The sequence below is a fragment of the Alosa pseudoharengus genome, unplaced genomic scaffold, assembly GCF_046254945.1.
Source record: "Alosa pseudoharengus isolate Yale_2024_CS ecotype anadromous, Long Island Sound unplaced genomic scaffold, YU_APseudo_1.1 YU_APseudo_1.1_scf_15, whole genome shotgun sequence".
Classification (NCBI taxonomy): domain Eukaryota; kingdom Metazoa; phylum Chordata; class Actinopteri; order Clupeiformes; family Clupeidae; genus Alosa; species Alosa pseudoharengus.
In genome coordinates this window covers 14284642-14299825 of record NW_027468620.1, presented here as the reverse complement: position 1 = coordinate 14299825, position 15184 = coordinate 14284642, and the positions used below count along the sequence as shown (strand labels likewise).

Below are 15184 nucleotides of genomic sequence, written 5' to 3'. Positions count from 1 at the left end.
TTCAGCTTATCCATGCTTTTTTTGAACGTGTAAATCGCATAGAATATGTAGGCCTATATCAACCATAGGGCTACACACTTGATCGCTATCACATAGGCCTAGCTGAAACCACGCTACGGTTCTTACAGTAGGCTAACTGACTCACGTTCACGTTGATCTCTATAACTGTTAATTTTTAGTAGCCTATATTCGAACCTATCCATAACCCGTTTTTGCTATTTGACTCATCATTTCACATACAAAAATATAAATAATGTCAGACAGCGAATTAGTAATTATTTAAAAAAAATATTTAAAAATCTATCTCCTGCCAGCAGGGGGTGCTGCAGCACCCTTAGCACCCCCCTTCCCGCGCCGTTGATCAATACCATCAGGCCGTTTTTTAAAAGTAAATGTTCCAATCAGTGATCTAGGCAGCACACTTTCTTCTCTCTCCTTTATTTTACAGTCTAATGGTTACTGACTAGAATGGCTCGGGGTCAAAGGTCATACGGAATCAATTAATCTGTGTTATTTTTTTTAATCAGTTATTTTTTCTCAAATTAATTAATCGAAAGTAATCAGTTATTTTGACAGCCCTAATAATAACACGACTTAGTTGTGGAGGTAGTAACAGAAGTTTTGGTGATATTACCTTGCCATTTTTAACCGTTCTCCTTACCACTAGATGGTGTTCATCCTCTTTTAACCTGCCATAGACGCAATGGATGATTCTGCCCTGCAGGGGGAGCAGTTGTCATTTGAGAGTAAACTCCTACTGTATATTTTTACAGACTAGCAGCACAACTACAGGTAGCCTACTGTCAACCGTCATCACAATGTATACATGTTGACCACCATTATATTTCCATATCAGCAATACCTTTATTATCACACTCTTCAACTTAATATGAGCTTTATATTGCCCTTTATATTGCATTGTCCTCTGATGATCAAAGCCACTCGTGAACAAAGACAAATTCATGTGTGACAACAATAAAGCTGAAGCTGAGTAAATAGAAGTGTTTGCCTGGTCACATACATTCAGACGTTATCTTCTTTGACTGATTTCTTTGACTTTCCGACCTCTGCCCGCTGTTATCCCCCAGCTGTAAGGATAGATAGATATATACTGTAGATAAATAGATGAATAGATAGACACTTTATTCATCGCGAGGGAAATTTTAGAACAGATTGTTCAAGACTTAAGGTTGTTGATTTTTAGAAAAAGGTGTCTTAAGAGAGGTTCATGAACAGATAAATAGAAACACTGCTGTCCACTGAACATATCTGATTTGCATCACATTCTTTTTGGTGATGTTTTTGTGATAATTAAATCATGTCTGTGTCAAGTGAGATCAGCAGAGGCGGACAGAGTACACAGCTTCATTACTTGAGTAAAAGTACAGATACCCTTTGCTAAATTTTACTAAAAGTACAACAGTCAGATGTCTACTTAAGTAAAAGTACTGAAGTACATGTTTTTAAAAGTACTTGAGTATCAAGAGTACAAGAGTAGCCTACATTTTCTAAATATTGCATTACTACTGCCACAGTGCTTACATTTATCTACAGAAACGTCCTACATTGAGTTATGAAAAAAGTTAATGTTAATACCTTGGAGAATGTAAAAGGAATTGAAAGTAAAATTAAGTCATTTTCATCTTTTTACCATGTTGCCAGGGATGGGCAGTATTTCTAATACATGTATTTAAAATACATATATTAAATACAAAATACTATTTTGTAATTGAAACACTTGAAAACTATCATTAACTTGTTCAGAACATTTAAATAGTCTGGTGAGGTGGGGCCACAGGTTGGCACATTCCCGGTTGGCACATGCTGTGTGTCTTCATCCATTGTTTCGTCCATGGTTTTGTCTCTTATGGAGTTGACTTTGGCAGAAGGTGATTGCTGATAGGCTGTCTTAATCAGTGCCGCCTGCACAATCCAATCACGTTTGAGAGGGAAACAACAAATTGAGGGTTTCCGAGATTTTTCTTTTTTCCTTTTTTTTTAGAAGAAGAAACGGATACTCACGGTTATGGAAAGAAATGTAGTGGAGTAAAGAGTACAATATTTGCCTCTAAAATGTACTTGAGTAAAGTCATGAGTACTCCCCAAAAATGATACTTGAGTAAAGTACAGATCCCTCAAAATTGTACTCAAGTACTGTACTCAAGTAAATGTACTCCGTTACTGTCCGGCTCTGGAGATCAGTCATTATGCTACTAATTGCTTATTATTAGTCCTGTATCTGGTAAGTCGCTTTGGATAAGGGCACCTGCTAAACGCCATAACCATAACCATGTTCCATAGGCAGGCCTAAAACAGCACTCTCACACACATCTCTCTCTCTTCCACTACCGCTGGGAGAGGAAGCTGCTGTGTCTGTCCCATCTGTCTGGCACTCACTGCTGCCTACCACACGTCTGGAGACAGGAGTGAAGCCTCCTCATCACCAGCGCGTCTCTCTCTGTGCAGGCCCGAGCAGTGCCAGCATGACATTCCTCTGTGCGTTTGCGTCAGCAGCAGGGATCAGTCTGTCTGTCAGGATGTCTGTTGCTCTGCCAGGCAGGCCTGGAGCCATGGGACAGCAAGCAGAGCAGAGTGGCAGCCCAACACAGAGACCAACGCCCTGCTCTTCATCTTATTCACCTGGGATATATCACTCATTGAGTATGACTCATTGCCTCTGTAATTCTACCAGCAACTGTGTTGTGTAATTTCAGCATATTGGCACAGTTTTGGATGGAACTGCGAATATCCTGTCTGACCCAGAGAGGAGAAGGAACACTGCCATCAAAAGCAAGGTTATTTAAGAAGTTAATACAGGTACCAAGCCAGTTTGATTATACTAGATTTCAGAAAACATGTCAGGGAATACTGCCGTGGCATGGGAAAACAAAATGTTTACTTGACTAAGAGCAAGCTTATTTAAGTGAGCAATTCCAGAGTAAATGCCACCTTATATATAATTACCATATTATGTTCCGATAATACCATTTAGTTTAACCTCATGGCAATCCATATTGGTCATTCACCAGTCCATATTGGGCATTCAGGATGAGTGATTTTACAGATTGTGTAGGGCCCAGTGTTGATAGAAACGTAATCTGAATTCATAAATCATAATTCAATTTTACATTCGGCATACACAAAGGCTATCTGAATAATGTGTGTGTGTTTGCGTGTGTGTGTTTGTGTGCGTGCGAGAATCTCCAAGTGGATGTTTGCACAGAATATGTAATGATATTGAGCCGCAGAGACAGTATGTCCAGCCCTTCATTCAGCCAGCCTGCTGTTTACCCTAATTTCAGCTGCCAACACTGATGTCTGCTGTGGGCAGAACCATGAGAAGTGTGTGTGTGTCAGTGTGTTCAAATATGTGTTTGTGCACAGCACCCCCCTCACACACACACACACACACACACACACACACACAATAAGCTCATTAGTGGCATCCTGAAGGAGGAGATTGTGTGTGGAACACATGTCTGTGGATCTTTTTTTCACTCCACACACAATGCCAGGCCTGTTGCAGCCTCTTGTCTGTCTGTGTGTGTGTGTGTGTGTGTTTGTTTGTGAAAGAGTATGTGAGTGTGGTGTGGGGGGTTGACAAGTCCAGTATAAAATCTGAAATGAGAACGCAGACATCTTGGCCCACAGAGGGCATTTGACCTCCCCTGTAACAACTGCAGTCCAAAAGACCTCCCCTGTGATGAAAGTCCTCTTGTGCAAATGCAAATGATTAGCTCCTCCTTTCTTTAATTCTATGGGAAATACTGAAGCGAGTTGTTCTTTGTTAGTCTTTGATGTGGAATGCCCTGTTAGTGACAGCGTCACAAGGCTGTTCCACTGACACATATAAATCACTACGGTAAAACGCTGGGAATTTCACTCCAGTCATGAAAAGGGCTTTTGTTGGATTTCTTTTTTCAACCTTACATAAGGTCAGCCTACTGTTCACACAGGTTAAATGCCCAGCTGCACTCTCTTCAGTGAGCAAAAAATGAGACCAGTGCAAAAAATGTTACTGGAGGAGAAATGTCTGCCTTATCTGGACAAGCTGAACATCTCAAGTTCATCAAATGTATACAATGCCTTGTGGATTTTTGCCTTTAAAGATTACACCAACAAAACACAACTGTATCTTTGTCACGGAAACATTACACTTTATTGAAAGCCAATAATAATGATGATTATAATAATAATACAAAATAACTACTTAGAAATAACTTAAACACCATCTAAAAATGCTGTTGGTCTTGGTCTCGCAGGGCCACCTTAGGTCATTGATTCCACCATCTTTGCTTCGACTGGGCAGAAAGTGGTTTGTTGTGCTTTACTGAGACTCTCATCTCATTTCTTGCTAATCTCCAGAAGTATGGGGGAAATCAATTGGTGGGGTGACTCTCCAAAACCAGAACCAGACACAGCTGAAATACATACTTTTTTTCGGTATAGCTGTGACAGGGTTTGGTTGTTTAACTTCAAACCTGTGCCTTATAAGAATCCCATGGCTATTGGCAGGTTTTTGCCAACACGTGAAACCGCCGACGGGGTGAGCTTACTGTTACCTCTATATTGGGCAGTGTCAATTCCATTTCTCCAGGCACTGTACAAACCATTGGAGCCACAGTACACAAACACAACTCTCAAGTAGTTACCAACATCAGCCTATCACCCTCCCACATATAGAAAGTCTGTTACACAAGCATCTCAGATTAGGCCACACACATATTTTTCTGTCACCTCCTTCTTTTGTCTTAGTGTTTATGTCAGTTACCAGGCAACCCAAGTCCATTTAAGAAGTGCATGTATATCGGTGGGTGTGTTGGTCTGTATAAGTGTGTGTGTGTGTGTGTGTGTGTGCGTGTGGGTGTGTGTGTGTGTGTGTGCGTGTGTGTGTGAGGAGAAGACTAAATAGAGGACGGAGGGTGTGTGTGTTGGTGGTTAGGTACAGAGAGGACTTTGTTATCTCTCAGTGAAGTGTTGTGTTATTCTTTCTCTCTCCCCCCCCCTTTCTTTCTCTCTTTCTCTCCATCTTCTCTTCCCTCTCACTCTCTCCTTCTATCTTACAGAAAGAGGACACTTGAAGCTGTGTGTTGGTGGGTGCCTGAGGCCGCAGCGTCAGGGGCCTCTCTCTCACACCTCCAGGAGGCCCTGTGGTCCCTCAGCACCCTGAGGGGGGTCTGGCTGGAGCCGGCAGATGGGTTTGTTGCACATGGGGCAGACACTGCGGATCTCCAGCCACTTCACCAAACACCTGAGAGATGGAGGGAGAGAAGAGAGACGGAGAGAGGGATTAGAGAGAGAATTGGATGGGGGGAGCAAAAAAGGAGAGGGCAGGGGTGACAGGAGAGAGAGAGAGAGACCAGGCAAGAGGGAGAGAGAGAGGAATAGAACAGATAAGACAGACGAAGAGGAAAGAGGAAAATTAGAGAGATAAATTAGAGGTTAATTACAATATATTTGATAAGCTTGAGACAGAGGCTTCAGCAACAGTCTAATCAAGAGCTTTCATGTGTGTAGAACACTGTGTACTCTTTAGAGCCAGAGTATGAAATGGCTGTAGTGTTGTGCTAAAGTGGTGCATGTTGGTGCAGGATATTCCAGATCTGTTTCTGGGGTTGTTTGGTGTGTAATCTTTGGTGGGTGCTGGTAAGAGTTAATGGGTGTATGTAGGTGACTTTACATGTTTGATGATGTGTTCTGGCTCTTATATGTAAGGAGTGACCACATCACCAAATGCATCAGCAAAATACAGCAACTAGCAAGCTAAACAGCTTTCATCAGTGCCAACAGTGCTATTGTTGCTGTATTCAAGGGATGTTAGTTGGCTCTTAGCTTGTTAGCACACTGTTGTTATAACTCTGCTCCATAGAATATAGCGAAATACATCTAGATCCGAAACCACATCTCTTGATTTGTAAAAAGGTGCCTTCAATTTGGACACAACCTTCCTCAGTTTCTTTGATTGTTGTGTGGCTGCATACCACGTACAAAGCTTTCCTTGTGATGGCAAGGAGTTTTGCATTCTTGTACAATTACATTTACTTTTGTCGGTTTGTTTTGTAGCTGTAGGTGCAAAGTGTAGATATTCAGATTATTGTTATGCAGTCATACAAGCATGCAAAACCTGCACTTGCAGTGAAGGCTGAGCTGGCAAATCCCCAATAACCTCTTTAAGGTAGCAATAAACATGCCATAGAACAGGTGTCATGGATATTACTTTATGAGCCACCAGGGAGCACAATATAAGTGTGAATGTACTGGATAAAAGATGGTGTTTAAACATTAAAGAGGGGATGCAGAGAGAATGACACAGAGAAGAAGAGAAAAACAGAGGTAGGCGATAAAGACGATAGCTATTTTTTACTTTTTGTGAAAAGCATGTGAGCAAGGACACACGCCAAGTTCATCTCGACTCCTGAATTCCTCCAAACACACTGCACAGGTTTGCTGTAAGTCAAACACACACACACACACACACACACACACACACACACACACACACACAACACAGAGAGAGAGAGAGAATGCAAGAGAGATTAAAAATGTTAGTCCTTCATGACATTCCTTTGTTGTTGTGTCTTGTGGACAATTTGTTTGAGTGGAAAATTCTCTCTTCAATCTTTAAGCAAGGTAAAGCAGGAGGCACCCTGACTGCGTCACAGCACACTATCTTACTCAGGGGCCAAATGTGTTGAGACGTGTCCACATAGTTTGGCAACTCTTTCAAGATTACAGTTGTACATGAAGAAACTGAACTTACTCCAAGAAGACTCAGTTTCTTGCTTGCTCCTTTCAGAACCACCTACAGACAGAATGACAAAAAACTCAGTAAAGAAGTAAAACCTTTGGGATGCCTGATGACTACATCAATCTGTCTTCACTTAGTAATTTTAGACAATTTAGACTTACCTCATTGTATCCATATTGTTCTCTTGTGCCTTGCCGCCTCAACCTGTAAGTGAACCCATTTTTTAATTGTGCTGTACTGAAATTATACTCTGAAAAGTCATGCTACTTCACCACCACAATGAAAAGCAGTAAGAAAACATTGTCTATCTTTGCATAACAGGAAGCAAAGGCCTCACTTTACTCTCCCACAGTGAGACAAAGTCATTTTGGAAACAACAAGAGATATGCCACCTTTGAATGGCAATAAAAGTAGATTTAAAAAGTGACACAAACGTCCCATCCCTGGTCCCTTACCAGCCCAGGTGACAAGAGTGAGGGTCCCACCTGAACAGGTAGCAGCAGAAGATCATGCTGAGCAGGAAGATGAAGAGGCCAATTCCCAGGATAATGACGTAGACGTTGAGGGGGAGGCTGTAGATCTCCCCCTCAGAGGTCATCTTGCAGAACGGGTCGATGATTTGCAGTCCTGGGCCACACACACATCCTGCAAGACAAAAAGACAAAAAAAAATTGAGATTGAGAAAAAAAAAGAAAGAAAGAAGAAAACCAAGTTGAACAAATGAAACACAAACGCGAAAAAACGTGGAGAGAGAAAGGTCACTCGGGCCTTACTCAGTGTGTGAGTCACGAGCAATCGGCAGTGGACATGAAACGACGGGAATGTCATTAGCTTAGCTGACGTCGACCAGAGGGACAGTGGGCAGGATAATGGAGCAGCGGAACCCAGTGGGCCACTCGGGGATGCAAATGCCTGATTGTCATCACCATAAATCAGCGTGCGGCCCGAGTAGACACCCGGGGGACTCGGTTACGGCCAAGAGCTGAAGGAGCGCATGTTCTGCTGTATAACAGAGGAGCTGGGATGTAAATATGTCTGGCTCTGTTTTCTCTCAGTATGTCCTCACAGCACTGTGTGTGTGTGTGTGTGTGTGTGTGTGTGTGTGTGTGAAGATAGCAGCTAAGTGGGAGAGATCAGGGCGGAATCCATTCCTGAGTATATATGGAATATGAGTTTGCGTGTTAATGTGTGTGTTAGCACTTAGTTATTTGAGTGGGTGTGTCTGTGTGGGTGTGTCTGTGCCTGCACTTGCTTTCTCTTCTACAGCCAATGCATTAATGTTGCATATTTGCTAGCGTGTCCTCGTGTTCCCCACATTAGTGCAACACTGCGTTCATTGTGGTCTGTTACAATCTGTCTGGTGTAAAGAAGTGGAGAAGTGGGTCTTTGTGGCAGGGAGCCAGCCAGGTGGCCGAGGTGCCTCAGGTCAGTAGCAGATAGTTCGCTTTGCCACCCCCAAATCATTTCTCCACAAAAACAGGTAGCATCTCTGCATTCTTGAATGTGACAGACACACATACACAGACACACAATCTTTCCTCTTGAGAGCCAGGTAGTTTCTCCAAACTTTTAGTGCTGGTGAAAACAAAAATAAAACTTTGTGACCTACATTTCTGCCCCCACATGCATTCTCCCCCACTAAGTGCCTGTGCACTCCTAATGTTTTATTTATGCTCTTTATGGCGATTTGCGTCCACCCAGACACTCTATGGATAGGTCCTCACTCCATTTGAGGCACTTAACAACATGGCCACAGCACATACGATAACCTAATACACTCTGTCAGATTAACATATTCCCTCCATAATCTGCTTACTTCCAGTCAGGGTAGCAGCATATCACTGGAATAAGAAAATATGATGAAGGCATGTAAGCAGTCATGCTGTACCATTTCAATCTGTGCAAAATCAACAAAAGTTTGTTACTATCAAGCTATGAAATGCAATTGTTTTTCAGCATTATTTGCCATCATTCTGGTCTTATCTAAAGTGTTGACCTCACATGATAGTTCATCAGTTTATCTCTTCTAAACCACCCAAATTCTCATACCCCTCAGTTCCAATATGTTTTTTTCAGCAAAGCAAAGCAAACAGTTTAGGTAAACTTTTTTTTTTATCAAGATTTAACAAGCACATCTGCAGTGTTATATTGGGGGGGGGGGGGTGCATTGAAGGGGGGTGTTATAGCTTTTTCTGCTGAGTGAGTCATCAGCCCGTCTCTTAATGGGTGAGGTGGGTCCGGGTACGTTCGCCCTGCAATCTGTCTTCTGTGAAAAGTCCCCCCCCCCCCCCCCTAATCTGTAATCTCCCCGCAGAGAGTGGTGATATCCCGATGGCACGTTCCTAAAGCATCATCATAATGCATAACTCGGCACAACAAATGACCCCTGCCAACCAGCCTGCTCTGATCCTTGGGCTTCTCAGCGGCACTTATCCCGGGCACACACATCCAGTATATCCTCCATGCCCTGGGCCTCTGTGTAGTGCCCCACACAGAGAGAGGTCAGGCCAGACCTATAGGATACAAACAAACGGTACTGTGCGCTGAATCACCAGCTACCACCAACAATGGCTCGCCATCTGTTGCATGTCAATGAAAGATTACTGGTCCACTGGGCAGATTGTGAAGCTATTGCTGAGGCTGGAGCACATTTGTTGTCCAAAACAAGTTATAATATTGACTTGGATATATCAGTCAAAAAAATTCAAAAATACAAAATTAAAAAAAAAAAATCAAAGGCAAGATCATCAGATGTGAGAAAGTAAAAATCTCATTCAAAAAAGGAATGACAACTGAACGCCCTGTGTGGTTACGTCCTGATAGGCCGAGACAGTCAGTTTCTTACCCAGCAACAGGCATCTCCTCCTGTCCACTAATAGCGTCACATTGTGAAGGCCACAGGTCCTGAGCGCGGGGGTCATGCCTTCACGGACACCACTGAGTTTAGCACCGGGAAACGGTCGCTTCGGCCAAGCAGCAGTGTGCACTTGTGCCATGCGAATGCAGACCAACCGGGAGCCGTCACTCTGCCTTTGTGTCCACAACAATAACACTCAACAGCCATGCTGTCACATGACTTCTTTGAGCACGTGCAGAAGCATTCAGCGCAGCTACCATTTACTCCACACACTGTGTGTTTCAGGTGTTTGCATTGAGCATTACCAGAGCATTTAACCTCCTAGGGAACCGGTTGCATTCTGGGAAACTGCTGTCTAAGAATATATAGAATGTCGCCATTGTCTGGAACTGAAACAAATGTAAGCTATCAGTCCAGTTGTGTTGAGAAATGATTTGGTTTTGGCTTGTGTAGTTAACTGGAGTAGACCTGAGCTGATAAGCAACGGGTTCTGTTTGAGCATCTGTGAGATGAGATGATACGACCTAGAGCCTGAGGCTTGTCAACAACTAGAAAAGTCCCTCAGGCTCACTCTCATTTCCATATATAGTTCAGGGGTTTTCAACAAGTGATCATCGTTTCAATGTTGGAATCAATATTTCTGTTCAGTGGTGGTCCTGGGGTTGCTTAAATGGTCAGAATGATGGTCCCTGGTTCACGATCAGTTGAAAACCTCTGTTCTAGTCTATCAGTGTCTGAGTGCAGGAGAGTCAGACACTATACTGGTCTGGCCGAATGAATTCATTCATTGTTACAGTACTTCTGTATACTGGCTGGGTCATAATTAGTGGTGTACTTAGTTATTCTCCTGTTGTTTAACTGTCTGTTTAGAAGTGAAAAGGGAGAGTTGCGACTTTAGTTTGGTAAAGAACCTCCAGATATTTCCATGGAGTAAAGAAGGAAATCTTTTGAATAACCAAATAAGATACAGTAGGAGAGGAGTCCAAAGGTTCCAAAGCTGGTTTGTCAAGGCATAGTCAGTACAATTTGCAGTAGATTTTTGTTCAATATACAAACAGACTGTGTAAGGAATTTGTGAAACATTTCGGAGAAAGAACTAACATCCTGTTCATTGACAGAGAGAGGAAGAGAATGAATCCAAACAAAATGGAAGACAAATCAGATCAGAGCTGTAAAATTAGATCGGATCATGTCAACAGCACAAACAATCAGACGTGGAACAACTGAGGAAAGAGAAAAAGGGGCCAGATAATAGATACTTACTCATTTGGCTGATAGATAGATAGATAGATAGATAGATATAGTCAGATCAGTGTTCCATGCAGAAAGATAAAGAGGCTGTGTGAGGGTGGCTTCTTTGCCATGTCGTCCCCACCATCTGCCCCTCTGTGCTGGGTTGGGGGTTGGTGTGGAGATCAGATCAGGACCCAGCTCTGCCAGACTCATGACACTCCATGGGGGGAAGGAAGCACAGTTTTGGGGGAGACAATGGAGGCTGACCCAGAGGTCAAACAGAGCCTGTGCACAGCGTACTGCTCAATTGGCCCAATGGAAGGCTTGTAATACAGGGGAACAATGAGTCGCTCCAGCTCAGCCACTGGGGTACATGATCGGGTCAGAGTGGTAATACTGACCGGCTGTGCCTGGAGGGGGGAGGTTTGTCTAGTGTGTGTGTGTATGAGTGTGTGTATGTGTGGTGTTTGTGTATGTGTGTGTGTGTGAGAGAGTGTGTGTATGTGTGGTGTTTGTGTATGTGTGTGGGGGGGTGAGGGAGGGGTAGTTGTAATCTTAGGAGGATGTTAGTGAATCATTGATAGAAAGTCCAGGAGAAGACTGCAGACTCTGTGAATAACACATGCATCGTACAGACTCAGTATTGGGCTGGAATGGGCAAAGCAAATAGCCACTCAGGCCGACAGACAAACTGAGACACAAACACACATATTACTATATGTGTGGCGACAAGCTACCAATCATGAGCATAGATGCAATCCTGCACACACACACACACACACACACACACACACACACACACACACACACACACATACACACACACAATCACGCGTACACATACACACACAATCACGCGTACACACACACAAACACACACACACACACAATCATGCGTACACACACACACACACACAAATACTCACCGTTACACCACAGGACTGGGTGCATGAAACAGAAGCCCCTGGTGATCACTTCCACCAAGTCCACTGGGGGGTGGGCAAGTCAATACAAAGTGTCCCAAAAGAGTGTGATGAAGGGGGGGTGAGCTTGTCTGAGGAAGTCCCTCCCTTTCTCACGCAGAACCACCTTCCAAAGTCCCAGTTCAGATGGCAGGGCCAACTTTCCAGCCCTGGGGGGGGGGGGGGGTCTAGCTTAGATATGTGGACTCCAGGCTGAAATCTGGACTTAATTTTTCAGTGTACCAAAGCACAGGCCGTGGCCTTGGCTGGGCATGCCAGTCGCTCTCGCTAGTCGCTCTCCACTCCTCTCCTCCGATGAAACATTTACACGCATGAGTCACTCATTGTCAGGAGCTGGTTGTCAACACTTGCCACATTGAACCAGAAGGCATCAACACACGCGTGCATTTCTCATAGAAAGCAGAATACGAGAATGAGGTAAATCAATACTCAGCATTGTTTTTTGACTTTGCCCTGTTTTGTGCTCGTCGGTGTACTCGTGAGAGGTGGGGGAGAAAATAAAGAGAGAGAGGGAGAGAGAGAGAGAGAGAGAATCAAAACACAGATGTAGGAGGTCTCGGAGTCGTGAGGCAGACTAGAGTAGACACAGTCGTTCACGTCGACAGAATAACAACAGTGTTTCCTAATAGCGGTTACCTTCTGGTCCTTTGGTTTTGGAGCAGATCACAGTTTCAATCATCCAAGAACAGAGAGACCACGATGACAAAGTCAGTTCTCCAAATCTTCCCCCTCATAACAAGTGTTTTTTTCCAAGAACCTTGCGGCTGTTTTGCTTTTGTCTACCTTCAAAACATAGTCACAAGCCTTCCTTCCCCCTCCTCTTCCTTCAGAGTTTCAATCCTCCACCTCCTGCCTATTTTCTTCCTCTTTCTCTCTCTCTTTTCCTCTCTCCCTCTGTCGCTCTCTCGCTCAAATCCAGGAAAAACCTTTTCCACGTATGTCACTCTCTTTCCTTCCTCTCCCTCCCTCTCTCTCTTTCCCTCCCTCTCTCTTTCCCTCCCTCTCTCTCTTTCCCTCCCTCTCTCTCTCTCTCCCTCCCTCTCTCTCTCTCTCTCTCTCTCTCTATCTCCCAGCGCTCACAGTAGAAATCCTGACCTTGTTTGCCAGCGCTGGAAAACAAAAGGGGGTGAGGGGAGGGGATGGCACAGCACGGCGGGCGAGATGACGACGGCAGCAGGCGGTGAGCTCCGCGCAGCCCCCCTCTTCAAGCTGTGGCTGGCATTGTGCTGCCGCTGCCTGCCCCTGTCTCTGCTCTACACCATCTGCTCAGGACTCCTAACGCCGCCGCCGCTGCGGCGCTGAGTTACACAGACACACGGAGAGACAGAGAGAGAGAAAGAGAGAGAGAGAGAGAGAGAGAGTGACAGCAGACGAGACAAAAACAAAAGGAACCCACCCTTTCAGACACGGCTCCACGTCTCCTTTCCTTCCTCTCCCGTGCTTGCCTCTCTCCCTTTCTCTCTCTCTCTCTCTCTCTCTCTCTCTTTCCTCTCTCTCTCTCTGTCTGTCTGTTTATGTGTGTGTGTCTGCCTTGGTCAGCTGTGCGTCGGCTCTGTGTAATGGTGCCGAGTGTTTTCTCCAGCTTGCGTTGGGCTTGCGCAGGCTCCTGCTCAGTTTGTACACACAGCCCTGCTCATGTGATTCGCTGCCTGCATCATGGCTCTCTCCTTACGCCCGCCCCTTCTTTCCCTCCCTCCCTCTCTCCCTCTCTCCTTCCACCCTCACTCCCTCTCACTCTCTCTTGCTCTCTCCCTCCCCCAGCTTCCAGCTGCAGGCTGTTAGGAGGTGACAGTGGAGGCAGACAGGCAGACACACTGAATCTCGTCAGCCCTGTTTTTCCTGGTGGACTGTGACTGGCGCCGTGGGTGACAACCCAGGGCAGCCGAACGAGGAAAGCACGGGCAGACACTGAGGTGAGAAAGTCGACCCGCTGCCGAGAGACCCTTGGAGAAGAAACACAGAGTGCTACTATGTGTGTGTGTGTGTGTGCTTCCCATAGGACGCGAGAGTAGAAAGGACTGGATTTTCTCTCTTTTGTTTACACTGTAAATCTGTGCTCTTCTTGGTGATGGAGTTAAATTCAAGTGTTTCACAGGTGTGTCTTTCTTCACAGGCACCACCTGTGTTTAGTATAGGCCCAGCTCTGTAAAATAGATAGGATATGTGGATAGGATATGTGACTTGCAATCCACCTCTGGGGGGTATTCCAAGTACGTGGTTTATTGACAAACCTGGGTAAATTAACTCAGAGAAAGTGGTAAACTTCTTACAACAAAGCCCTATGGCATTGTTTTGTTAGGAGAATGAAGCCATACAGCTCTTCTATTAGGTTTACCCCATACTCTGAGTTAACTTACCCAGGTTTGTCACTTAACCACATACTTGGAATACCCCCTTGAAGTGCTTTTAATCTCAACAATAATATAATGATGGTGCATGTGCCTTAACATGTTTGTCTTCAGTCTGCTGCAGAAGGACATCTAGATCCACATCGAACTGAAATACAACCCTCCCCCACATGGCCCCAGATCAGTGGCCTCTAGTACCACATGGCTTCTGTTGCCAAATGGAACATTTTTGTTTCCCAAAATGAGGGTCCTTCATGGTCTTCTGTGGGGTGGGGTTCAATGGGCATAAAACCGCAAAAGCTATTTGATTTGGAGAGTAGACAATGAACTGGTCAACCACCACCACCAACAACCCGCCCCACCTCACACACACACACACACACCCCTCTGTCTACTTATCTACCGAGTTTAATCCACTCCTGTGATTGTACTGGGCGGATGGATGCTGCCTGCTATTGTCCTCCAAAGGCTAACAAAGCCATCATCTATATTACAGCATTAATTACACACAGGCTGTAGAAAGCCCCATTGGTTGAGTGCTGGTTGTTTACCAAAAACAGCTGAATAAGTGCAATGTCTCAATCTGCATTTAGCTCCATAAGCTTGCCTAGGATCAAACCCTGAGTTAAGGTCACTCAACATGAGTTATAATATGAGTTGTAATATAGTAATGTAGTTGTTCTCAATCACAGAAAAAATATTCAAACTCAACATCGTAATCTCCTTTTTTTGTTTATAATGTAAGATTTCATGTCAAGGTTGCTCCATTGTGTTCTGTTACAATGACATTTTCATGTCATAAATATGTAGGTTCTAATCTCATAAAAACAGGTATGTCATTTTTGCCTGAAACAGTCTCAATCCTACCCACAAATTGCCAAGAAAAGGCATAGGGTGAGATTGTTTATATCTGAAATGACAGTTTCCTTGTATGGTCATTCCATGGATGACGTGGTTTTGCAAAGGTAGATGAGCTGCAAAGTCACAGGAAAGTGGCTATTTTTAGTACCATGCA

General features: G+C 44.3%; 1 protein-coding gene across 5 annotated transcripts; it reads right to left on the bottom strand.

Annotated features, from left to right (window-relative positions):
• Window positions 1-4134: 4134 nt before the first annotated feature.
• On the bottom strand, window positions 4135-13416 carry LOC143124258 (RING finger protein 122). 5 transcript variants are annotated; one of them, XM_076285672.1, is made up of 7 exons: window positions 12458-13416; window positions 11765-11970; window positions 7204-7393; window positions 6910-6952; window positions 6761-6802; window positions 6365-6447; window positions 4135-5251 (listed from the first exon to the last, which is right to left on the bottom strand). In XM_076285672.1, exons 2-7 carry the CDS (start codon window positions 11787-11789, stop codon window positions 5131-5133), a joined length of 504 nt encoding a protein of 167 aa, XP_076141787.1. In that variant the 5' UTR covers window positions 11790-11970; window positions 12458-13416; the 3' UTR covers window positions 4135-5130. The 5 variants fall into 5 exon arrangements, with proteins under 5 accessions (XP_076141787.1, XP_076141786.1, XP_076141790.1 ...); XM_076285671.1 differs by lacking the exon at window positions 11765-11970 and having other exon boundaries at window positions 12458-13415; XM_076285675.1 differs by lacking the exon at window positions 11765-11970 and having other exon boundaries at window positions 13218-13414.
• Between the last annotated feature and the right edge of the window lie 1768 nt (window positions 13417-15184).

Excerpts from the sequence above, each read along its gene's own strand:
- LOC143124258 (XM_076285671.1), bottom strand. The coding sequence starts at position 12,500 with ATGATTGAAACTGTGATCTGCTCCAAAACCAAAGGACCAGAAG. Across the intron at positions 7,394-12,457 it reads CAAAACCAAAGGACCAGAAG|GATGTGTGTGTGGCCCAGGA; the intron begins GTAACCGCTATT and ends TTTGTCTTGCAG. Across the intron at positions 6,953-7,203 it reads CACTCTTGTCACCTGGGCTG|GTTGAGGCGGCAAGGCACAA; the intron begins GTAAGGGACCAG and ends GTTCACTTACAG.